Source organism: Trachypithecus francoisi, unplaced genomic scaffold (assembly GCF_009764315.1).
Source record: "Trachypithecus francoisi isolate TF-2019V2 unplaced genomic scaffold, Tfra_2.0 Lachesis_group12, whole genome shotgun sequence".
NCBI lineage: Eukaryota > Metazoa > Chordata > Mammalia > Primates > Cercopithecidae > Trachypithecus > Trachypithecus francoisi.
The window spans coordinates 93,893,954-93,917,780 of NW_022681457.1; the positions used below are offsets into that span (position 1 = coordinate 93,893,954).

The 23,827-nt window shown below is 54.9% G+C and overlaps 1 protein-coding gene across 1 annotated transcript in view; it reads left to right on the forward strand.

Annotated features, from left to right (window-relative positions):
- Window positions 1–23,827, forward strand: part of SDC3 (syndecan 3) — a 40,036-nt gene that overhangs the window by 12,219 nt on the left and 3,990 nt on the right. The window contains exons 2-4 of the mRNA XM_033227421.1: window positions 18,628–18,745; window positions 20,193–20,806; window positions 22,713–23,004. Of these exons, the coding sequence (XP_033083312.1) occupies window positions 18,628–18,745; window positions 20,193–20,806; window positions 22,713–23,004 (1,024 nt within the window). The remainder of the gene's footprint in view (window positions 1–18,627; window positions 18,746–20,192; window positions 20,807–22,712; window positions 23,005–23,827) is intronic.

A 23,827-nucleotide genomic window follows, 5' to 3' on the forward strand; every position in this document is an offset into this window, starting at 1 on the left:
AGTCTCACTCTGTTGCCCAGGTTGGAGTGCAGTGGCATGATCGTGGTTCACTGCAACCTCCACCTCCCGGGTTCAAGCGATTCTCCTGGCTCAGCCTCCTGAGTAGCTGGAACTACAGGCCCATGCCACCATGCCTGGCTAATGTTTTTGGATTTTTAGTATAAACGGGGTTTTACTATGTTGGCCAGGCTGGTTTCGAACTACTGGCCTCAAATGATCCATCCACCTCAGCCTCCCAAAATGCTGGTATTAAGGGGTGAGTCACTGCGCCCAGTCTGTACATCCCACACTTCTACCAGCCATCCTGAGCACAGAACATACCACTGTCTCTTTTTCCTTCATGCCTACCCGTGTGCTGTTCCCTCTTCATGGACTGTTCCTTTATTCTTCTGTGAACTCCTACTCATCCTCTAAAACCCAGCACAGATGTCCGCTCCTTTGGGAATCCAATAATGACCCCTCCTACCAGCCCCCAAGCACAGTGAGACACTCCTCAGCCCCCTCTCTCCTGCCTCCCTCTTCTAGGTTCCCAGGTGCCTCTTCTCCAAGTTAGGATTCTTTGCCAAGTCCAATTCTGTTATTTCACTTCATAGTGTCCGCTTCCCCGCAGGGTTACATTGTTACCACCTTGGAGCTCTCACTTGGATACATTGTTGCAGCTGCTAATTCCCCATTACATCATCTCCCCCCCAACCTTCACACATGGTACTTTGTTCCACTTCCCCAAATTCTGACATTGCTGCTTTGTTTCTTTTTCCTGCTTTCACACTCCTCACTCTGTTTCACTTCTAGTTCTCCCCTGTTGTCACACTTGGTCCTTTCTCCCCAGCCCCCTGCTCATGTGACCCCCAAGACTGGGAGAAGAGGAAAGTGGAGCCTGGCAGCAGGGAGCAGTGGGCACGAGGGGATGTAGCCTTTCCAGCCCCAGTGCCCTGTGGAGGTGCAGGCAGGGAAAGACCTGTTTGGCTCCGTCTTTCTGGAGGGTGGATGGACTGTGGGCTTGGAGGCTCAGGCTTGGTGATGAGGAGATCTTCTCCTCTCCAACCTCCCTCCTCTCCATCTCCTCCGCCGTCTCTGCTCAGCCCCCCCTCCCACCCTCCCACCTCCCACCCTCCTCCTCATACTGCTTCCTCCCCCTGCTCAACTCCCTAGAGGCCCTTATCTTACTCCCTCACTGGTTGGAACCTCCCATCTCCCTGGCTGTGACTTACCAGGGCCAGGACCTGAGGGTTCCCCTTGGGGACGGGGGTCTCGAGGGTTGAAGGGGTAGTTAGGACCAAGGCTAGAGGAATTCTTGATTCTTCTTTAGTTCCTTGCCCTCCTGGCCCCAGAACTCACAATTGCCTGCATCTGTCCTTCCTGAAATGGAGTTTTGGGGCAAAGAGCCAGGAATCAGCCCTGGCCTTACTGTTCAGATGAGGAGACTGAACCCAGAGATGAAGTGTAGCTAGCTGTTCAGGGTCACTCAGCAGTGAGAAGTGGAACAGCTCCCCTGGGCTGAAGCCCCTACATGGCCTCTGGGAGCTGAGCCCTGGCTGGCTGGATCCTATTCTCATGTGAGCTGGGGAGCTGGGGGGCTTGTAGGGACAATCTCAGATCCAGAGGGAGCTCAGCTGTGTCCTGAGGGATGGTCTGCAAGGCTGCAAGTGAGGCCAGGTAATCTTTTTTCCATGCAGCACTAAGGCCATGTTTCTGTTTAGGACTTTAGTTTGGGTTAGGGGTTTGCATGTGCCTGCAACATGTGTGATAGTATGTTGCTGTGTGTCTGTGCTGATGCATGGAGCCCTGGTGTCTTTGTAGGAAAAAGGGTTTGTCTCCTATGCCAGGGGAATCAGGAGTCCCCCAACTGCTGTCCCTCCCCCTGCCTCAGCTCCAGGGGCTTCCCCCCAGCACTGTGGATTAAGGAAGTTGGGAGATGCTCTCTCTACCTTGGGAGGCTCAGATGCATGCTTACAAATGAAGAAACGTGAACCTGTGCAAATACCCTTGTCCTGTGCACACATGTAGAGACAGAGACAGGGACACACATATGCTGCCATGTGCACAGGTACCGCTCGGAGACACAGCCCTCCACACTCATGTGAACACACTCAGACACACACAGACATCTAAGCCACTCCAGACAGCCCTAGGCATACACACATGGATGTACCTAGACATAGACACACGCCCAGAAACACCCCGAATGTGCTTGGATGTGTGCATGTCTGTGTACACTCACACATTCACTCACACACACACCCACACACATATCCACACACTCGCACACACTCTCACCCCCCACACTCACAATCTCACCTACACACACATTCACCCACACACACTCACACACACAATCTCACCTACACACACACATTCACCCCCCACCACCCACAGACACACTCACATACACTCTCACCCACACACACTCACCCCCCACACACGCACACCCACACACTCACACACATCCACACACACTGACACACACTTTCATACATACACACGCATCCACACACTGACACACACATCCTCACCCCCCCTACACACTCCCACGCACACAATCACACACACACTGTCACACACACACCCCCACACTCACACTGCTGGGGCTCTGAGCTACCAAAATATGTCTGTCCTTAATCCCAACTCTTAATCCCAGGGTCTAGGAGCCCAGGCCAGAGGGGCAGCTGGTCATCTGGCCTCGTTAGAGGTGATTAAGGCAAGAACAGTGTGTGTGGTGTGTGTGTGGAGGGCCTCAGAGCTTTGTTTTCTGCCTGACCTCCAGGGACACTTCACTCCCCCGCACCCTCCACTAAAAAACCAACCTTGGATTCCTTCGGAGATTCAGTCGTATGTTATTTGCCAAACTCTGGATGCCGGCAGGCGGGGGGGTGGCAGGAGAGGGAGTGTGGCTGTGCCCCTGAGGAAAGTGACAGCTGGGGTCAGAGAGGCCAGGAGACGCGGGTCCCTTTATGTCACCGCCTGCCTGGGGAAACCCTGATCAGAGTCTTCGGCACTAAGGCCGCGTGGGGATTCTGATTTCTGGGGGGATTCTGTTTCTTTGATGAGAGTATTTCTGACTTAGGGGGAAATGATGCCCAACCAAGAGATGCTGAAGTTGAGGCCCTGAGCAGGGAGGAGGGGTGGTCACCTGGGACTGGGGTGGGATGGGGACACCTCCATGAGGAGGAGACGCCTGATCTGGGCATTGAGGGTGCTGGCTCCCAGGACATTTGGACATTTTTGGTTCTCTTTGTAGTGGACGTGCGGCTGGCATTGGCCAGGTGGGGGTCGGGCTGCTAAATGGCTGCAGTGTCCACAACAGTCCCACTGGTGGAAAATCATCCTGCCCAGATATCAACAGTGTTTCTTTTGACAAATGTTTGGTTATGAGACATGGTGAGGGGGGGCTCCTGGTGGGTGGGGTGGGTATGGACCATGGCACAGAGGTGAGACTGTCCTTGTCATGCTGCGGGAGGGAGGAACATTCCATGCTGTCCGAGGCACTGTGGAGGTGCACAGAGATTGCACGGGCCGAGTCCCTGGACCCTGCACCTTCCCCACCCTCAGCACTTCCCTTCCTTTTGCCTTTCCATGTTTAGAGGGATGAGTGTCCTGTGTTGTCTCTAAGGGCATGGCCGTGATAAACAGTGGAAAGAGGGCATTTGGGCATTAACCCAACTTGGCTCTTGGGCTGGCCTTGCCCTGGTGGAGGTCCCTATAGGGGAGAGGGCCACACTGCCGTGACTGGGTCCCTAATGGCAGCGGCTGGGCTTCTGACCCTGCCGTGGGAGGCTCAGGGAAGGATTCCTGGTGGGGAGGATGAATCAGCTGAGACTTGACTTGGACTTGGACTTCGACCTCTGCATGTCAACGGGGTGAACTTGGGCAGGTCACTGCACTTGTGTCGTCCTCTGAGCCTGTGTTGTCCTCCATGAGGCTGGAGGGTGACCGTAGTGCTACAGGGTATTGCAAGAGCTAGGGCTTACTTGGCACAGAGTCCAGCTCACTGCTCTGCCCACAGGCTGCTGACTAGTTATGGTAAATGTTGGGGGAGTGGCCATGAGAGCCCACCATCACCACAAAGGTGGCAATCACTCCCCATCCTTGTCCTGGGGTTGGGGAATAAGACTGTGTTCTAGCAACAGCCACTTGCCTGATGTCCAGTTTTGAGTCCATCTTTTCTAGCCCAGTTCCTCTCCCACATGCACTGTCTACTGCACAGCTTTGGTTTCCAGGCTAGACTGTTTCAGACTCATTCATTCATTCATTCCCTGGGGGCCTGGGGGCCTGGGGCTAAGGCTGGTGGGCAACCTTGCCCTGGTGGAGCTCCCTACAGGGGAGGGGGCCAAGCTGTGTGACTAGGTCCATACTGGCAGAAGCTGGGCTTCTGATCCTGCCTGGGGAGGCTCAGGGAGGGATTCCTGGTGGCGAGGGTGGGTCCACTGAGACCTGAAGCAGTTTGGGTCAGGGAAGCCACGTTCAGGTGATACATGAGGAGTGGAGAGCAGGCCTCATCCCTGGGCTGCAGGAGTAGGGGCCAGGGCACTCAGGGTCTTTGAGCCCTGGCAGGTGTTTGGACTCTATCTGAGCTCAGTGGGGGAGAGGAAGAACCTGTGGCTGTGTAGAGGAGGGCTGGCAGGATACCTGGGGTACACAGGACCTGCAGGAGACTGGAGGAGGATGTTAGGGGAGGTGAGCACAGGGTTTTCTTTGGCTCTCTGCACCCCATTCTTGAGGGGCAGGGGGTCCTTGTAGAGTTCTTGGCCTCCCCACTCAGGATCCTTTGTGGGCTCTGCCTGGCAGTCTAAGGCACTGCGAGACCTCCTCCCTTCTTTTTTTTTTTTTTTTTTTGATGGTGTCTCACTGTGTTGCCCAGGCTGGAGTGCAGTGGCACGATCTTGGCTCACTGTGATCTCCGCCTCCCAGGTTCAAGCCATCCTCCTGCCTCTCAGCTTTCCGAGTAGCTGGGATGACAGGTGCACGCCCCCACACCCAGCTAATTTTTGTATTTTTAGTAGAGATGGGGTTTTACCATGTTGGCTGGGCTGGTCTCAAACTCCTGACCTCGTGATCCTCCCACCTTGGCCTCCCAAAGTTCTGGGATTACAGGTGTGAGCCACCGCTCCTGGCCTCTTCCTCCCTTCTTAATGGCTGAGAGATCAAAGTCTGGGAGGCGAAGCCAAGGTGTGGAGGCTCAAGACAGGGCCTAAGGGGTTTTAGGCTTCATACCTGAGTTCAGCCAGGCAGGAGAGAGGGGGTTAACGAGCACTTTCCAGACAAAGGCCTGGTAGCTCCAGCCCAGGCCTAGCCCAGGACAGACAAGCCTCTGCCAGAGAGTAGAGTGGAAACCACCTGAGGGGCTTGGCGGTTGCCAGCTGTGCTGGGCAGTGCTGGTGCTTGGGAGCCAGGTGAAGTTGGGGCCAGGGTGAAGGGTGGGGCCTGAAGAGGCGCCTGTCCTCAGAGTTGCCTTAGACAGCCATGGGGACAGAGGGCAGATGGACTTGAGTTTAAATGCATACATGTTTTACCAGTGGGACCCTGACAGGCTCTGCCCCTTCCCTGGCGGGGACATATCCTCATGCCTTTTCCTGAGGGCAGCCAGGGGCCAGGCACATGGTCAGAGGGTGGGGTGGGGCATCTGGAACCACTGAGGGCTGCAGTTGGAATGCTGAGGTCGAGGGTTGGGGATGGCGGCCAGCCTGGGTCTGGAGTCCCTGGAGTCTGAAGGCTCTGGGCTGAGCCTTTCCCCCTCCACGGGCCCCACCTGACAAAGTGGCCTTTGAACAGCATAGAAGAGACAGTTGCTGAGCTGGGCCTCTCCTACTTGTGGTCTGCGGAGTAAATGTTTGCCTGTCTGGGGGTGGGGGCTATGGAGGCTTCACCTGGGGCTTGGTAAGGTTCAAATGGGAGAGGAAGTGAGCAGGGCCAAGACAAGCGTGTTGTCAGGATAAGGAACGCTAAGCTTCTCTGGAGGACCTGAACTTGAGTCCAGGTTCTGCTGTGTGACCCTGGGCAAGTTTCTCATCCTCTCTGAGCCTCAGTCTCATATTCATTATTATTTTTGAAACAACAGCTTTATTGATATATAACTCACATACATCTTGCCCATCTAAAGTATTTAATTCAGTGGTTTTTAGTATATTTGCATAGTTGTAAAACCATCACTAATTTTAGAACGTTTTCATCACCCCAGAAAGAAACACTATACCCATTAACAGTCGCTCCCTGTTTCTCCGCAGCCCCTGCAGGCATAGGCAATCGCTCATCTATTTTCTCTCTCTCTGGATTTGCCTATCCTGGACATTTCATATAAATGGAATAATATAACATGTGGTCTTTTGTGACCAATTTCTTTTACTTAACATGATGGTTTCAAGGTTCATCCACATTGTAGTATCAGTATTAGTTTATTTATTTGTTTATTTTTGAGACTGAGTTTTGGTCGTGTTGCCTAGGCTGGGGTGCAATGGCATGATCTTGGCTCCCCTGCAACCTCCACCTCCCAGGTTCAATCAATTCTGCCTCAGCCTCCCAAATAGCTTGGACTACAGGCACATGCCACCATACCTGGCTAATTTTGTATTTTTGGTAGAGATGGGGTTTTACCATGTTGCCCAGGCTGGTCTCTAACTCCTGACCTCAGGTGACCCTCCCATCTCAGCCTCCCAAAGTGCTGGGATTACAGGTGTGAGTCACCATGCCCAGCCTCAGTATTAGTTTTTTTTTTTTTTGCTGAATAATATTCCATTGTATGAACATACTACATTTTATTTATTCATTCATCAGCTGATGGATATTTGGGTAGTTTCAACCTTTTGGCTATTATGAATAATGCTACCTTTTTTGGTGTGCGGACATATATTTTCATTTTTCTTGAATGTATATCCTAAGAGTAGAATTACTGAGTCATATGGAAACTCCATTTAACATTTTGAGAGACTGCCAGCCTCTTTCCTAAAGCGGCTGTGCTGTTTTACATTCCCACCAGTGGTGTGTGAGGGTTCCGATTTCCCCACGTCCTCGCCAACGCTTGTGATTATCTGACTTTTTGATCACATTCACTCTTGCATCCATTCATCCCTCAAGTATTTATAGAACATCTATATTCAACAAGGCAGAAGGCCCACTGCAGAGCTGGGAAGGGAATTTATCCCTTGAGGAGTTGTTTAGAAGATTCCATGGCATAATATCTAGAACAACCCCCACCAGGCCCAGCACATAGTAGATGCTCAGAGATGGGAGACAGGGAGTATCAAGGAGAGGATCTGGGGCTGGTCAGGAACCATGGGGCCCCCTGGGAATGGAGGAATAGAGGATGGAATCTGTACGTGCTGACCACGTACTGTGTGTGGGAACCGGTGCTTCAGTCCTCATGACCCTCTGGGCCATATCATTGTTCTATTTGCAGATGACAGAACTGAGGCTCAGGCCACGCAGCTTGTCTGGGGTCACTAGGCTGAGAAGTAGTCAGACCGTGGGCTGAGAGCCTTGTTTGTATCATCTTATTTAATCCTCCCAACCTCTGAGGTCAGTACTGTTACTATGCCCATTTAGTAGATGAAGAAACGGAGGCTCGGAGAGGTAGACTGACTTGCCCAGAGGCGCGTAGCTGGTGAAGTTCAGTCCTGGTATTTGGAGGCATGTAGTCTAGCATCAGAGTCCCTGCTGTGTGTCCTAGGCCTCTGGAGGTGAGGGTGAGAGCTTGGACATGTCTGGCTCCCTCTCTCCCTTCCTTTCCCACCCCACTGTGTCCCACAAAGCCTCATCTTGGGTTGGAGACAGTCCTAGGGGCAAGTGTGGCCCTAGGCTGGCTTTTGAGGTCCCTGCAAGCCCTTCTTGCAGGCTTTTTGTCTGATGCCTTGCTCTGTGCCTCAGTTTCCCATCTGGTTGATGTTGGCGGTGACTCCCAAGTCTGCTGTGGCTCAGACCATCTGAGTCTGGCTTGTACTGTCCCTTGAAGAGGAGCAGCTGAGAAGCCAGTGGGACTGCTCCAAGCTGGGGGCGGGGAGTGGCATCTCCACTATGTGTGAGTTTGGGCTGGTTATAAATAACCCAGCAAACAGGAGGGTGCGGGGAACCACAGCCCGCCTCCTCAGGAGGAGAGGCCTGGACACACACACTCTTACAGACAGGGCCGTTTCAGTTATGTGCGTGTGTGCTGTGTGTGCCCAGGGTGTATGCTCAGCCTGTGTATGGAGAGGGCTTTGGGGAGCCATCAGAGCGCCCGGGCTCCCGGGACTGCTGGAAGGGCTGGGCCTGCCCGGGCTGACTCCAGCAGGGCCTCTTCGGTTCCCTGGAGGAGGCTGGGGTCAGCCCAGCAGAGCTCGACGTCTGGCAAGGCCCCTGGAGCCCCCTCACCTGGCTTCAAGTGGTTCCAAGGTCAGGCTGAGGATCCTTCTGCTCTTAGGGGCCTCCATGTGATCCCCTAGTCCCTTCCCACTGCCATGTCCCACCCTGCCTGCTCTCCCCCTCCCTGCTCCAGTCCTGAACCCCATCCTCACCCTCCAGCCGAGCTCACTGACCTCTAGCAAGTCGCCTGGGCTTTCTGCCTCTGTGGGGTAAGGAGGCCCATTTCACCTGGCTCCTGAGAAGGTGGGGTCCAGTGCTTAGTGTGTGCTCAGTGAAGGCTGCTTTCTTCCAGGGCCAGGCCTGGTTGAGAAATGGCCAGAATGTAGGCTCCACTGGGAGCCCACTGATCTGCATATTTGCATGTAATTTACATAAACATGTTATGACAAAATATGCTGGGATCAGTGTCCGTTTCTCTTCTCTCCTCCTAGCTCACTTGGAGTCCTCCTGGCTGGATTTTGGAGGGACCAGAGAGAACTCTTGTCCATTCCTCAGTTTTACACACAGTTAGACTGAGGCCAGAGAAGAGCAGGGCCTGGCTCGGAATCCCATAGCGATTGGGAGCAGGAGGCAGGTGATGTGGATTTCAAGGGGGTGATCCACCCCACAGTTTATTCACTGAACAAAGATTGATGGAGGCTGACTGTGTTCCAGGAGCAGTCTGAGCCCTGGGATTAGAGGAATGACCACACAGACCCAGTCACTGCCACCAGGAGCAATTGGAGGGGGAGACAGACACATTCCTGTGAAGCCCAGAAATAAACCAGGCAATTTCAGGCTAGTGGTGAGCAATTGAGGACTAGTCCTGGTTTTGCAGACTAGCTGGGCATGTGGGGAGGACATTTGAGTGGATTTGGTGGTCAGGGAGGTGAGCTTTGAGTGGGGACACGATGTCATGTCCCAGCGCCTACTGACTGCCAGTCACCGCTAGGCACATGCCAGCTGGCATCTCTGTGTGTTGGGGATCATTATTCGTATTTCATAGGAGGACAGAGTGAGGCCCAGTGAGGCGAAGGGATATGACCAGGTAAGCAGTTTGGGAGTGGGAAGCCAGGGCGGGGACACCTAACTCCACACCGGGTTGTTCCTCGGAGACTCGTGGGCCCCAGGAGCAGGCAACCCTTGCCATGTTTGCTGGCACTGACAGTCGTGGAGCCTGGTGACGGACTCCTAAAGGCACCTGCTGGTGAGTCATGGTGGGGGCGGGGGGTGCCTACCTAAGCTGGGCCACCTGTTGTGTGAGCGCGCCTTGCCCTCCATTTCTATTCCCAGGCTTTCAGGCTGTCTCTGTGCAGGGAGCTGGGTGTGAGGTGGTGCTGGTCTCTGACATTTGCCCTGCTTTTACCTAATCAGCCCTGCAGGGGAACTGATTAGGGCTAGGAGCAGGTGTGCTCTGTAATCCAAAGGGCATGGTCTTTGGGGTTCAGCTTATCTTGGGTTCAAATCCTGGCCCATTGCTGTGTGACTTTGGGCCAGTTGCTTCACCTCTCTGAACTTTGGTTTGCCCATCTGTGAAATGGGAATGACAATCCCTTTCTGGTAAACTGTTTGAGAAGAGAAATGAGGCAATGTGCATTTAAGGAGCCTGGCACTTAGTGAGGGCTCCCTCTGCGGGGGCTGTGATCATTTTCGTTAGGGATGGAATGGCCCAGCCTTTTCCAGAAAAGTGCTTGGTGGAAGGAGTCTTGAATCACAAACTGGGGTTCCCTGCATGCATTCTCAGGGGTTCAGGAGTTCACTGAACACAGGATTTAGACTCAGCAGGGCCAGAATTCAAATCTTGTGTGACCCCACTGATGGCTTAACAGCCTCAGTCTCCTCGTCTGTAAATGGAGACCATATTATCTGCTTCCCAAGGCGGCCAAGTGGGTTCACTGAGATCCAGTGGAAGGGCCCGTTGGAGTGATCAGAGCATGGTTGGTGGACCTTCTCCCTTAGTAAATGACAACACAGTGGAGGTACTGAGTCCCCAAGAAAGGACTTCCTAATTTGGACCAGGGAGGTGGTTGGCGTGCGTATGTGACATTCAAGCAGGCTCACAAAGGAGGCATTGTGTGAGCTGAGCCAGCTTCGTGAGGACATACCTAGTGCCTAGGATGGTGCTTGGCACACAATAAGTGCTTAATAACCATTGGTTTTACTGATTAACCAGTTGAGTAGGTGCTGGCCAGGCAGAGATGGTGGGGAAAGGTATTCCAGGAAGCAGAGACAGGCCTGAAGGATCCCCGTGTTCCCAGAGCCGTAAATAGTTTTGTGTGGGAGGACTATGGGGGTGGGCAGCTGGGAGTAGGGTGTGGGGCGTGCTGCTGGGTCTGGAAACGAGGCCTCAGTGGGTGGTCCTGCTCTCAGACACGAGCTTGGGGACATGCATCAATGAGCAGTGTGAGTCAGGGTGGCCAAGAGTGACGTGGGAGGGCAGGTGGCTGGGATTGATGGGGCGGTGATGGAGGCGTCCCAGCCCTGGGTTGAGGAAGGGGCCTGGCTTTCCCAGGGTTGCATTGTCAGCTTCTGTCTAGGCACAGGGGACAGAGTGGGCTGCTGTAGGGCAGTCAGCCTGCACCTTGATGGAGACTGGCCAGGCCAGCTGAGCCAGGAATGGGGCTGATGGGAGAAGGCAGGCGGGTGGGTGTCTGGGCACCACAGGCCAAGGTGGCCGCCAGACAGGCTGATGCCAGGGGAGGGAGCCAGGTCCTGCCAAGCCAGCCCGCCTGTGGTGAGGCTCGGTCGGGCCGCTGGGCCCTGCCAGCTCCCTCACAGGCTTTTGTGTTCATTTCCTTTCCACCCGCCTTTTCAGTTTCCTCGTAAGGTTGCTCATGGACAGTCTCAATGGGGTCTCAGCAGAACCAGGGGACCTGGAAGTTTCACAGACCAGAGAACGCCAGGGACGGAGACTCAGGGAGAACGTGCTCTCTCTAGTAACAAAAGTGCTATGGGTTTATCGTTGAAATTGTGGAAAATACAGAAAGGTCCTGAGAAGAAATGAAAGCTGCCTGTAATCCCACCACCCAGAGAGAGCCTCTGGGAGCCTTTAGTTATAATGCAGCATTGAGAAATTCACTTTGGCAGTGAGTTCATTAAAACAGGATCAAGTTCTACGTATTTTTGTAACCTACTTTTTAAACATAATGATGATACTCATATTAATAGCCGGCATTTACTGAGCCATTTGTTAATGTGTGAACATGCCCAGCCTCCTTCTGTAAACCCCACGAGGTGGGCATTCTTATCTTTGTTTTACCAGTTAAAGCAGCCTGAGAGAGTTAAATATCTGCCCAAAGTCACAGAGGAATAGAGAGAGCCATCTGCATATCCCTATCAACAGCTATCCTGTCTTGTCTTCTGATGCTCAATATGTACCTTTTCCCACATTCTTCAATATTCCTTGAAACAAGTAAAAAAAAAAAAAAAGGCCTTCTATGATGCATTTGTGTTTTTTAATAACCTAATTAGACAGTGTAGATTTGTGAGTACTCAGTTGTTGATAGCTGCATAATATTCCATGTTATGGTTGTGCTCTCATTTTATTTATTTATTTATTTATTTATTTATTTATTTTGAGACAGAGTCTCGCTCTGTCGTCCAGGCTGGAGTGCAGTGGTGCAATCTCGGCTCATTGCAAGCTCCGCCTCCTGGTTCACGCCATTCTCCTGCCTCAGCCTCCCCAGTAGCTGGGACTATAGGCACCCACCACCGTGCCCAGCTAATTTTTTGTATTTTTAGAAGAGACGGGGCTTCACCGTGTTAGCCAGGATGGTCTCGATCTCCTGACCTCGTGATCCACCTGCCTCGGCTTCCTAAAGTGCTGGGATTACAGGCGTGAGCCACCGCGCCCGGCCTGTGCCCTCATTTATTTCACTCGTCCCCTGTTGCTGGGTATGTGGGTTATTTCCATCTTTTCCCTCTCGTAAATAACATTGTGCTGGATATCCTTGACCTAAGGACCGAATTTTTGGGAGTTCAGAGTGTCAGAATCAGAAAGGCCCTTAGACCACCATGCTTGGTTTTCCATTTTGCAAATGGGGCAAAGGAAAGGCAGAGAAGGGGGAAGAGGGTTTGCCCACGGTCTTGGAGGCTGTGGGCGCCTGAGCCAGGGCTGCTACCTGCTCTCCTGTTGGGGCTGGGGTGGGGGCAATTGCCACAGTGGGAAAAAGGGGATCCTGCGGGGGATGGTGGGAACACAGGACTGGGTGGAGAGCAGACTGGAGGTGACAGGGGAGATACAGGCTTGGGGTAGGGAGGGCTCTGCTGCCATGATGTCTTTGCAGAGGAGTTGACTGGGATGGGACGGGCCCAAAGGGAACGTTTCCTGCCCTCTAAGATGCCTTTGTAGATGGGAGTCGGGTGTGGGGATAGGTTTGGTTGGTGAGAGGCTTGAGTGTGTGAGTTGGGGTGAGTGGGAGGGTATGTTTCTGGGCTTGGTGGAGTTTTCTTGGGGGGTCTGTGGAGTTCAGCTTGGCCTTCTCTGCTCTCCGCATCCACTCCTCCCCAGGCCTCCGCTCTCTGGGACTTGGGCTCTGTGGCCCCTTCCCTAGTGGGTGCAGTCCTCATGTCCCTCATCTCCAGCCACGAGTGGGTGTGGGGCTTCTGGCTTCCTGGCCAGGGCAGCTGTGGCTGGGTGGGGGTGGGGACTGAGACGTCCCCCTCCTGGTCCAGGCTCCCATTGTGCAGCCCCCTTGGCTGTCTTGCTGCCCGGAGCCTGGCCCCAGCCCACATTCCTGCGGTGATGCTGTGGGTCTCCAGGGTGGATCTGGTGAGCGTGAGGGGCATTGAGTTCTCACAGGACTGAGGGATTTTTGGGGACGGAGCCTGCAGGGCCATGCTGAGATGCCCTCCCTCCGTGCCTCTAGGTGCTAGTCGTTACATGGTCGCTGTGTGTCTTTGGGCAAATCACTTTACCTCTCTGAATGCTTCGTGGCAGACTAACCCTGCCCCTCCTTTCTTCTCAGCAGGTGTGATAAGCAAGGCTTTCCCCTCTCTGTGCCTCAGTTTTCACATCGGTAAGAGGGGAAAATTGAACTCAGTGATCCCTCAGGCCCAGTGTATCCTTGAAGTTGCAGCCTGAGGTGGGAAATGCAGGCCATAGGAATACAGACAAAGCCTTATGTGGCTCTGACTGTGTGCATGCATGATTTTACTTGATTCTCACAACTGCTTTATGAAGTATCATAATTGGCCTCATTTAACCAAACAGGCTCAGAGAGGTTAAGTAACATGTCCAAAGTCACCCAGCAAATAAGCAGAGCTGAATTTGAATCCAAGACTGCCAGAACCTAAAGCTGGGCCCCCAACCCTTGCTCATGTCGCCTCTGGTCACCAAGAAAGTGAGGCCTGAGTCTGGCTAATTAGGGGAAGGAAGCTCAGGCAGAACTAATTACACTCGATTTTATTCTTGTCTTTTTGCAACATGATTAGTGCTGCACAGGGGTGCCGGGCTCCTGGCCCCCAGCCTGCTGACCTAATTTGTGTGCTTGTGTCTGTTTCTGTAACTTGCCCTTTCTCCCCCCTCATCCAACCTCTCTCTTTTTGTTTCTCTCTGCACTCTCCCCTGCTGTGTGGCCTTGGCAGTGCCACTTAACCTCTCTGGGCATTAATTGTCTCATCTGCCTGGGTGTAGTCATCCCAATTCGGCTTCCTTCATGAGGAGGTTGAGGCTTACATGAGGTAAAGACTTGGAAATAATAATAGAAATTTTAACATAAGCTAACAGTAATCATGGCTACGTTGGTTTATTCATTTCTTTTTTTTTTTTGAGACGGAGTCTCGCTCTGTGGCCCGGGCTTGAGTGCAGTGGCCAGATCTCAGCTCACTGCAAGCTCCGCCTCCCGGGTTCACACCATTCTCCTGCCTCAGCCTCCCAAGTAGCTGGGACTACAGGCGCCCGCCACCTCGCCCGGCTAGTTTTTTGTATTTTTTATTAGAGACGGGGTTTCACCATGTTAGCCAGGATGGTCTCGATCTCCTGACCTCGTGATCCGCCCGCCTCAGCCTCCCAAAGTGCTGGGATTACAGGCTTGAGCCACCGCGCCCAGCCTCCGTTGGTTTATTCATTTTTCACTTGGTGTTCGGTCCTGTGCTCAGCCCCTTCCCACAGCAACGCTATGAACTGCATAGTCTTATCATCATCTCCACTTTACAGTCGAGAAAACTGAGGTGCCGAGATTAAATGGCTTGCCTGACAGCCATCCGGGTAGTAAAGAGGAGCTGGTTCATTATGCTTCGCCTCTGTGCTGACCTGTTTCTCTAGGAAGGCTCATGGTGGTGTGGGGGCTGGGCACAAGAGACCCCAAACTCTGGAGTGGGCTCTGAGGGAGGATGGGGTGGGAGGGATGCACTGGCCTTCCTGAATGTCTCCCCTGCACTCAGGGTGAGTGATGGGTGGGAGGGCAGAGGTAGCCTTGGAAGTGAGGAGACTTAGCTGATATCCAGCTCATTTGGACCCTCACCCGTCACAGCCCTGACGGGGTGTTCCTGGGAGGGAGGGGGCCGGGCAACCTGGGAGGTGACACCTCCGTGCCGCTGGCCCAGGGGAGCCTCCCCAGCTGCTGCTCTAAAACTCTAGGAGAGGATCGGTGGGAGTAGATGTGGAGTGAGGGGGCCTGTGGGTCACTGCTGGTCCTGGTCCCTTCTGGGTTGGGAGCCTGAGGTGCCTCTGTGGAGTGAGGCTGTGGGTGAGTTCAGGAGGGTGTGATGACTAGGGGACTGTGAGGAAAAATGGAAGGCGGAGGGCGTCAGTCTGTTAGGAAGGGTGCCACGTTTCATCCCTGTGTGTGTGTGCACTTGTGTGTACCCGGAAGGAAAGTTTGAGCGCATGTGTGAGGGGAGGGAACTGGGATGCAGGTGTTGTGGGTCTGTTAATGGCATGTGAGGTGGGTGTATGTCTGCTGGGGCAGGTTCAGGGAGGGACAAGTAGGCTGCACGCATGTGGAGCAGGGTGTTGGGAGTGCTTGGTGTGTTGGGTCCTGTGCTCAGCCCCTTCTACTGCAATGCTATGAGCTGCATAGTCTTATCACCATTGTGTGCTGGTGCGTGGGTGTGGATGTTTAGTGGGCGTGGACGGCTGTGGGTGTTGCTGAGTTGATATCATGCAGGGGGTGAGGGGCAGCTGCGGGTCACAGATGTATGAATACAGCCCTGGACGAGCAGTGGGTCTGGGGGTGGCCCAGGAATGTCCAGGACAAGGGTTTCAGAGACAGAGACCTCATGCCTGAATTCTAACCCCTGCCTCAGTTCCTGCATCTGTGCAATGGGGATGATAAACCCCTGGGCAGTTGTGGTGGTTAAAGGAGGCTGCATAAGTAACGTGCTGCCAGCACCTGACCTGGGGCAGGCCCTCGGCAGCAGCAGGCAGAGGTCTCTAGAGTGCCCTGGGAACGTTCAGCGGCTCCCCTGGGACCCGATGCTCAGGACTTCGTGGGCTGCTCAGGGAGCCTCTGCTGGGTGTCCCTTCCTGAGATTGGTGGTGGCCGGAAGCAGAAGGTTCCATGTTTCTGCCGGGCATGCTCGCTGTGTGTGGGGGGTGCAGGGGGTGCAGCCGAGAGGAAAGGTTGTATCCGAGTTGTGAGGTTCATGTCTGAGTCAGAGGATGCACCTGCCAGAGGTGATGTCTAGGAGCGATGTGTGTTTAGGGAACATACGTGGGCATGGCAGTGGCTCCGTGTTGTGGGCCTTGGTGAGGTGAGTGTGGTGCGTGGGGTCAGGAGAATGTGCTGAGGTTTGTCGGGGGCATCTGTGGGGTATGTGGTAAGGAGAGGAGTGTGTGTGTGGCTGTGAGTACCCTAGGGCAGGTGTACATGCAGCTAGGGGTGAAGTAGGTGGGTGAGTGTGTGCTGGTGTGGGCTGGGCTATATTGCCTATAGGCTGTGGTGAGTATACAGATTGGGGTGGGCAGACATTGCACTTAGTTGTGTGTGTGTGTGTATCCATTGGGGTGCATAGTACGTGCATGAGAATGTACATGCATGAGGATGTTGGGCTGTTTTGTGTGCGTGTGTTTCTGCGAGTGCGTGTGTGTTTGGGGGTACAGAGGCCTCCTATCAGGCATGGGGGGTTATGTTTACCTGGAGGGGGCACAGTGAGGGTCACAGAGAAGCTGGCAGCATCCTGGGGCTTTTGGATTCAGTTCTCCTTTAAGGGAATGGCATGGATAATTATGCTCATTATGATGGATTATGCAAATGCAGAGGTCGTTTGGGGGTCAAAGGCTGCTTGTCACCCTCCTCCTCAGGCATTCTGTGACTCCTAAGGCTTTCCCTGCTGCCTCTCAGGCTGCGTTCCCCACCCCTCGTTCCTCTGTCCCCTCTGGGAGTTGCAGCTACCAGCACCCCCTCTGTAGCGTTCCTGCGAAGGCCTCACTGAGTCCCAGCGCCCGTGCCTGCAGGTCCCAGGTGTCCTTGCATTAAGTTCCTGCTGAGCATCCCAGGTGGGCTCAGGGGTGACCAGGCTATTCCTCCCCTGCCATCCCGCCTTGGGGGCGCTTGCTGTTCGGAAAGAATGTGCTCTTGGAAGCAGGTTTGGAAAATTACTGAGGTGGCCCCTTCCCCAGCCTTGCCTCATCAGCATGAGGCTAAATTAGGATGTGTGAGTTCTCCCCCTCTGCCTCTGCCTCCCATCCTTGCCTTCTTTCCCTCTCTCGTATCCCCCAGCCCACCCTCCCCGTCTCTGCCCCTCTGCCCCCTGGCCTCCCTCTGTCCTCGCCTCTCTGTCCCCGTCTCTGTCTCCACCTCCCCGCTCCCTGTCATCCTCTCCATTCCCCTGTGATCTCTCCCTCTCCTGCACCCCCCCCATCTCTGTGGGGAGCTGCAGCTCCTGGTCCTTAGCATGGAGAAGATGGTCGTCATGGTAACGGTTGTCATGTCGATGGCTACTGAGCTGGGGATGAATAGTATCTAGGTGAGTGCTACCTGAGTGGAGGCTGATGGGTTTCCAGGAGGCTCGGTGCTTGTCTCTGAGCTCAGAGCTGCACGGCAGGCCCAGCTCCTCCTGCCCCATGCTAGTGGCTGTTTGTACCCGCAGGCGTGCTGACACGCTGAGCCCTCTGTGGCTGCTTTTAGGTGAGCATGTGTCAGTGTGTGTCTGTGCATGTGCTATGTCTCTGGGTTGTGTCATTTCAAGGGTCTACGTGGCTTGGGGGTAGGTCTTTGGGTTTGTACAGGCTTTTCTTGAAGCAGGAGTTTAGGGGCTAAGTGGCACTGGTCACTGAGGAACTTTGGGGACTCCCTTGTTTTGATACCCACATTTACCTCAGTTGGGGGCTTCCAGGGACCACAGACCTCTTAGTATCCCTCCTCCCAGCTAAAGGCCTCCAAGCCACTGCCCAGCCTGCTGGGAAGGATGGAAAGACAGTGAAGACAGCCCTGGGCAGGGGCAGGAGCCAGAGCCTGGGTCCCTCCCTGCTCAGTCCCCATTCTTCTGTGTGACTTCAGGCTGCTTGCCAGAGAGCTGGAGGGAGCAGGGACTCTGGGTTGGCTGGTTCAGGTTGTGGAGGGAAGTGGTATGGGGAGCTCTAGCTCCTCCCCCACTCCACCTGGGTGTTTGTCTTTCTGGGCAGAGGGGAGCTGGGGAAAAGTTGGGCCCTACTGCTCTGAGCTCCTGGAATGTCTAAAAAGGAGGAAGACCCAGCGATTCGTCACGGGAGCAATTACACTAATTGTTCCACTCCATGACTCACTGGTAGAAAGTAAATACTGATTAATTCATTACTTTGAGACTGTGTGTGTGTGTGCATTTGGTGAGGGGCACCTCCTGGCTCCCTGCCCTGGCTGGGCTGGGCAGGGCTCTGGAGCAGGTGGTTGAGGCTGGGGATATGAAGACAGGACTGAGATCCTCACTCTGGCTTTGTATCAACTCCAGAAGGGGGCCCATCAGTGGCAGGGGGTGAGAGGCTGGGCCCCAAATGCAGGGCCAGTCCAGCCCTCCCCTGCTCACACACACCCCCGGGCTCCCCACAGGCAGTCCAACATTGCACCTGCTCAGAGACCACCTCAGACCTACTGAACCACTGAATTTAATTTTCACAATATTCAGATGTGCAGTCAAGATGAAAAATGACCAGTTTCTAAGAGAAAGTCATCAGCCAGACACTGAAAGCCTTCTGGGATGGGGCCCCAGGTGACCTGCCCCGCCCCACCCCTACCCCGTGAATTATTCACACACACGCACTTTCCTTCCGGGTACACACAAGATCTCTGTCACCCATGTGGATGTCACTCGGCCCACAAGGACACCTGTTGCCCTTCTGGGCACACCCAGCTGCCAGTCTCAGGTACCGAGCCCTGTGTCCACCTCTGCCTTCCCCAGGCCCAGCGCTGGCGCAGTGAGAACTTTGAGAGGCCTGTGGACCTGGAGGGCTCTGGGGACGATGACTCCTTTCCCGATGACGAACTGGATGACCTCTACTCAGGGTCGGGCTCGGGCTGTAAGTACCCCCTTCCCTACCCCTGCCTGGTGGCAGTGACCAGTCTGTATCCAGCCCCTTCTCTGAGCAGCCCATGAGGGCTTGCTTCAGTAAGGCAGGAGGCGTTTACTGTGTGGGTCAGACAAGTTCTTGGGCAGGATCCCCAGAACAAGAAGGGCAGAATATCCTCCTGGGGAGGGACCCAGGCCTGGGAGGACCTCAGAGCCCAGGATGCCCAGCTCTCCAGGGTCCCCCGTCTGCATCTCTGTGTGTGCTATGTGGCTGTCTCTGCAGACCTTGCTTGGTTTGGGTGGTTCCATCAGGTCCAATAAGCTGTGGCCAGTGGTGGGGTTAGGGCTGTGATGAGACAGGGCAGGTGCTTCAAGTGGTGCCTGGTTTGGCTCCGCCCTGGGGAAGGGGAGCCAGGCCAGGTGGGTCTAGCAGAGTCTCGGGAGAGAAGGACGCTGGGAGCCCCACTCTGCCACATAGCAACTGTGCGCCCCTCGGTGCTCCCCCTCCCTGAGTCCCTGTGTTCTCACCTGCGGATGGTGAGAAATACGCCTTCCTCTCAGTGCCTCTAGGAGGGTTTGGGATAGGAAGTTGGGGTCTGGCACAGAGGAGGAGCTCTCAAAACAGTAGCAAAAAGACGGTGGCTGAGACTGGGCCCAGTGAGGGCCTGGGCTGGCATCTGAGGAGATGGTACGGGGTCTGCACGCCACACAGTTGGCTCCCCACAGCCCTTGCCTCTGGTCTCCCCTCCTTAGCCCAGTCCTTTGAGCCCCTTTCAAATTATTATTTGTAAAACCTATTTCTGTTGGGTCACATCTCTACTCGCAAAGCTCCCTGGCTCCCCTCCCTCCTGCCTGGTTCCGAGCCCAGGAGCTGGCTGTGGCTTCTCCCTCCTGCTTCGCCTGTCTCATTTCCTCCCAAGTTCCTTCACTGTCCTGGCTTTGCATCAGCCAGATTGCTCAAGCAGTTCCCCTGCTGCAAGGGCTTCTTCTCCCTCTTACCCTCTGCCTGTGCCTCTGGGGGGAAGCCCTTAGTGTGCCACCCCTGCCTTGACCGTGTGGTAGGGGTGCCTCTGGGGGCTGACTCTTCCCAGAATGCCACTCCTGTGTTCCCCTGCAAGCCCCAGCAAGTTTTGCAACCAGAAGCACCTCAGTTGCTGCTGCCTGGATTCAACCTCATAGAAGCTGTAGGTCGGGTGGGCAGGAATAGTCAAGGAAGGCTTCCTGGGAGAGGCGGCGCCCAGAATTTTTGACTTGGCAGAGAGAAGTTGGGGAACATCAGCAACTGGCCACCTCTGGCCAGGCTGTGCCGTCCTCCTTTCTCTCATCTTTTCTGGGAAAATTGGGCAAAGAGAGGGGGTTGGGAGACCTAATCTTGATGGCCATTGCTTACCTGGGATCCTCATGCCCCTCACAACCACCCAGCTCCCTAGCTCTCTCCCTCTCCCCCACCCCCTCAGACTTCGAGCAGGAGTCGGGCATTGAGACAGCCATGCGCTTCAGCCCAGATGTGGCCCTGGCGGTGTCCACCACACCTGCGGTGCTGCCCACCACGAACATCCAGCCTGTGGGCACACCATTTGAAGAGCTCCCCTCTGAGCGCCCCACCCCAGAGCCAGCCACCAGCCCCCTGGTGGTGACAGAAGTCCCGGAAGAGCCCAGCCAGAGAGCCACCACCATCTCCACTACCACGGCTACCACTGCTGCCACAACAACAGGGACCCCGACTGTGGCCACAGTGCCTGCCACAGTGGCCACCGCCGCCCCCAGCACCCCTGCAGCACCCCCTTTTACGGCCACCACTGCTGTTGTAAGGACCACCGGCGTACAGAGGCTTCTGCCTCTTCCACTGACCACGGTAGCCACGGCACGGGCCACTACCCCCGAGGCGCCCTCCCCTCCCACCACGGCAGCTGTCTTGGACACTGAGGCCCCAACACCCAGGCTGGTCAGCACAGCTACCTCCCGGCCAAGAGCCCTTCCCAGGCCGGCCACCACCCAGGAGCCTGACATCCCTGAGAGGAGCACCCTGCCCCTGGGGACCACTGCCCCTGGACCCACAGAGGTGGCTCAGGTGAGGGTGTTGAGAAGGGACAGGGAGGAGGGCAGAGGAGGGTGGGTCAGGGGCGGGATGAGGAGGATGGAGCTGGACAGGACTGAGGACCAGGAGCTATAGAGATGAGCCAGACAAAGTGGGGCCAAGGGGCAGGACCAAGGGACAGAGATCAGATGGGGAGGAAAGAGGGACAGAAAACGAGGGCTGGGGTGGTTGGATCCTAATGGGATGGGACGTTGGTGGGGAAGGAATTGGGTGAACATGTGCATTGGTGACAAGGCAGGCCAGGCTAAGTGTTTCGGTTGAGAGCATTAACTCGGCAGTCTGGTAGCTGGATTAGAATCCTTCCGCTGCCACTTCCTCGTCATGGGACCTCAGGCCAGTCCCTGATCCTTTCTATACCTCCGATTCCTCATCTACAGAAAGGAGAAAACAATAGAATGTGTATCATTTCATTGTGAGCATGAAGTCTGCTGACATCCACAGTGCTTAGAACAGCACCTGGTGATGGTGCGGCCACTAGGTTCTCAGCTGCTGTCCTCATCACGGTTGTTAATACCATGGGTCTGAGGGTGGTTAAGAGCTGGCTGTATGAGAATGCATCACTTGCCTTGTGGAGGGCTGCCTGGGTGTGGCTCAGTGCTCAGCACTTTCCCTGTGTTAGCCCCAGCCCTCATGCCCCTCCACGGGCAACACTGTGGTCATCTCACTTTACAGATGAGCAACTGCTGGCGCACAGGGACGTGAAACCACTTCCCAAGGCTCTGCAGCCAGCAATGGCAGTCAGGATTTGAACCCAAGCAGTTGGCACCACAGCCGGGCAGTCTCGCAGGGCCAGGGCTGCATGTGTGTGCATTTGGGATATTCTGGATGGGGCAGGGGAATTGACAGGAAGAGGATGAAGATGTCAGGAATGCCAGGGATGGATGAATCCCAAGGACATGAGAGAGGTGGTCTGGTCCCTGCTGGGTGCACTGAGTAAGATGGAGAGGTGGGAACATGGACTGGGTGCCAGAGCCCTCTGCAGCTGGCCTCACTGAGGGGGGCCCTTGGGCCGTGGAGCTGCCTTGGGGTCAGTGTCTGTCCCTCTGACTCCCCAGCCAGCTGCAGCAGGATGCGGGCCCTTCCCTCGCCTCCTCAAGCAGCTGGGGCAGCCTGGTGTTTCCACACAGACTTGGCCAAGCAGGAAGGGGAAACAATGATGGGGTACGGAACCCAGGAGAAGGTGCACAGAGCCCAGGTTGCTGGAGGAGCCACTGTGCACGCTGTGTACACTGGGGCACTGCTGCAGCCTCTCTTCAGCCTGGACACCAGGCCCGCCTTTCCATGCCCACCTTTGAAGTAGCGACATCCCTGCTCCAAATGGCTCCCACCTAGAGATTGTCAGTCACTGAGCTGGTTTCCAGGACACCTGCCCCTGAGGCCATCATGCTCTGCAGGTTTTGCTCTTGGACTGGCCTCCAGGCTACAGGATGCTCCCCTGCCTTAGGCGTGGACCCGGAGCAGGCCCACATCCATAGCAGCTGCACCCAGCAGTTCCCAAACATGTTCTCGGCAGGAATCCCCCGAGGATTGTTACTAAGACCGCTGGAGGGGACATGATGGGGACAGGATGTGGCCAGAGCAAGAACAGAGGCAGTGTGGTAGTGGTTAGAAACACAGACTCTGGAGGCAGATAGATCTGGATTTTAGTTCTGTCCCCCACTTACTAGTTGTGTGTCCTTGGGCAGGTCATTTACGCTCTGAGCTGACTTCCTGCTGTGTAAACTGGGGACATTGTTATACTCCTTCGTGGGGATAGTGAGTAGCACAGTGCCTGGCATGTAGGGAGTGCTAAGTGTTAGCCCCCCAGGGCAGTAGGATGGTGGTGGGGGGTTATGCATGCATGTGTGGTTGTCCTGGGCTCATGCCATCCTCTCTGCAGACCCCAACTCCAGAGACCTTCCTGACCACAGTCCGGGATGAGCCAGAGGTGCCGGTGAGTGGGGGGCCCAGCGGAGACTTTGAGCTGCCAGAAGAAGAGACCACACAACCAGACACAGCCAATGAGGTGGTAGCTGTGGGAGGGGCTGCGGCCAAGCCATCATCTCCACCTGGGACACTGCCCAAGGGTGCCCGCCCGGGCCCTGGCCTCCTGGACAATGCCATCGACTCGGGCAGCTCAGCTGCTCAGCTGCCTCAGAAGAGTATCCTGGAGCGGAAGGAGGTGCTCGTAGGTGAGGATTGGGGTCTGGGCCAAGGGGAGCCTGGGAGGATCCCAGAGTGAGGCACCTGGCTGGGCCTCCGTTTGCCTCTAGGAACCCAGAAAGAAGATCAGGGCGTGGTTTCCTAGGAGCCAGATAGGAAGGAAACCTGAGAACTCAACCCCCCAGGACCTGCCTTCTGGCTCCTCCTGACTTTTCTCCTTCCCAATATCCAACCCTGACTTCATGTCCATCTCTAGGTCTTTCCTCAGTGCCCTCTGACCCCTCCGTGGACTCTGACTTTGATCCCTGCTTTCCTGGGCCACACTGGCTGACCCCCTGGGACCTCACTTCCTAGATGCTAACCTCTGACCCATCCTTCAGCTTGACCTTCCCCAATTTTTGACCCCAGTCCCTGTGGACCTGCCCTGGCTGCATCTAGGGAGTCTCTGGACTCTTGGTTCAAATTCTGGCTTTGCACTCAAGGCAAGGTACTTCACCTCTCCAGCATTCCTTCTTTTCATCAGTAGAATGGGGATAGTCATTTTGCCCTTAATCAATTCTAAGAGGTACATCTGTTCACATGTTAACTCTTCTGTAATTGGGGTATGTCATATTTAGTTAGCAGAGTTTTTTCTTTCCTAGCAGTTATAAAATACTGGGGCATCTTATGACTGATGGCATTTTAAATTTGATGAAGCCTTCAGATAACCCCTCCCTCATAGGGCTGGCGTGAGGGTTCAGTGAGTTAGTGTGTTGGGCAAGTAGAATGCAGCCAGTGAAGGCCTATAGTGTTACCCAGTGCTGGTAGTAGTAGTATTGTCTCCGTCTTCACTCCAACTCAGATCCAAGACTC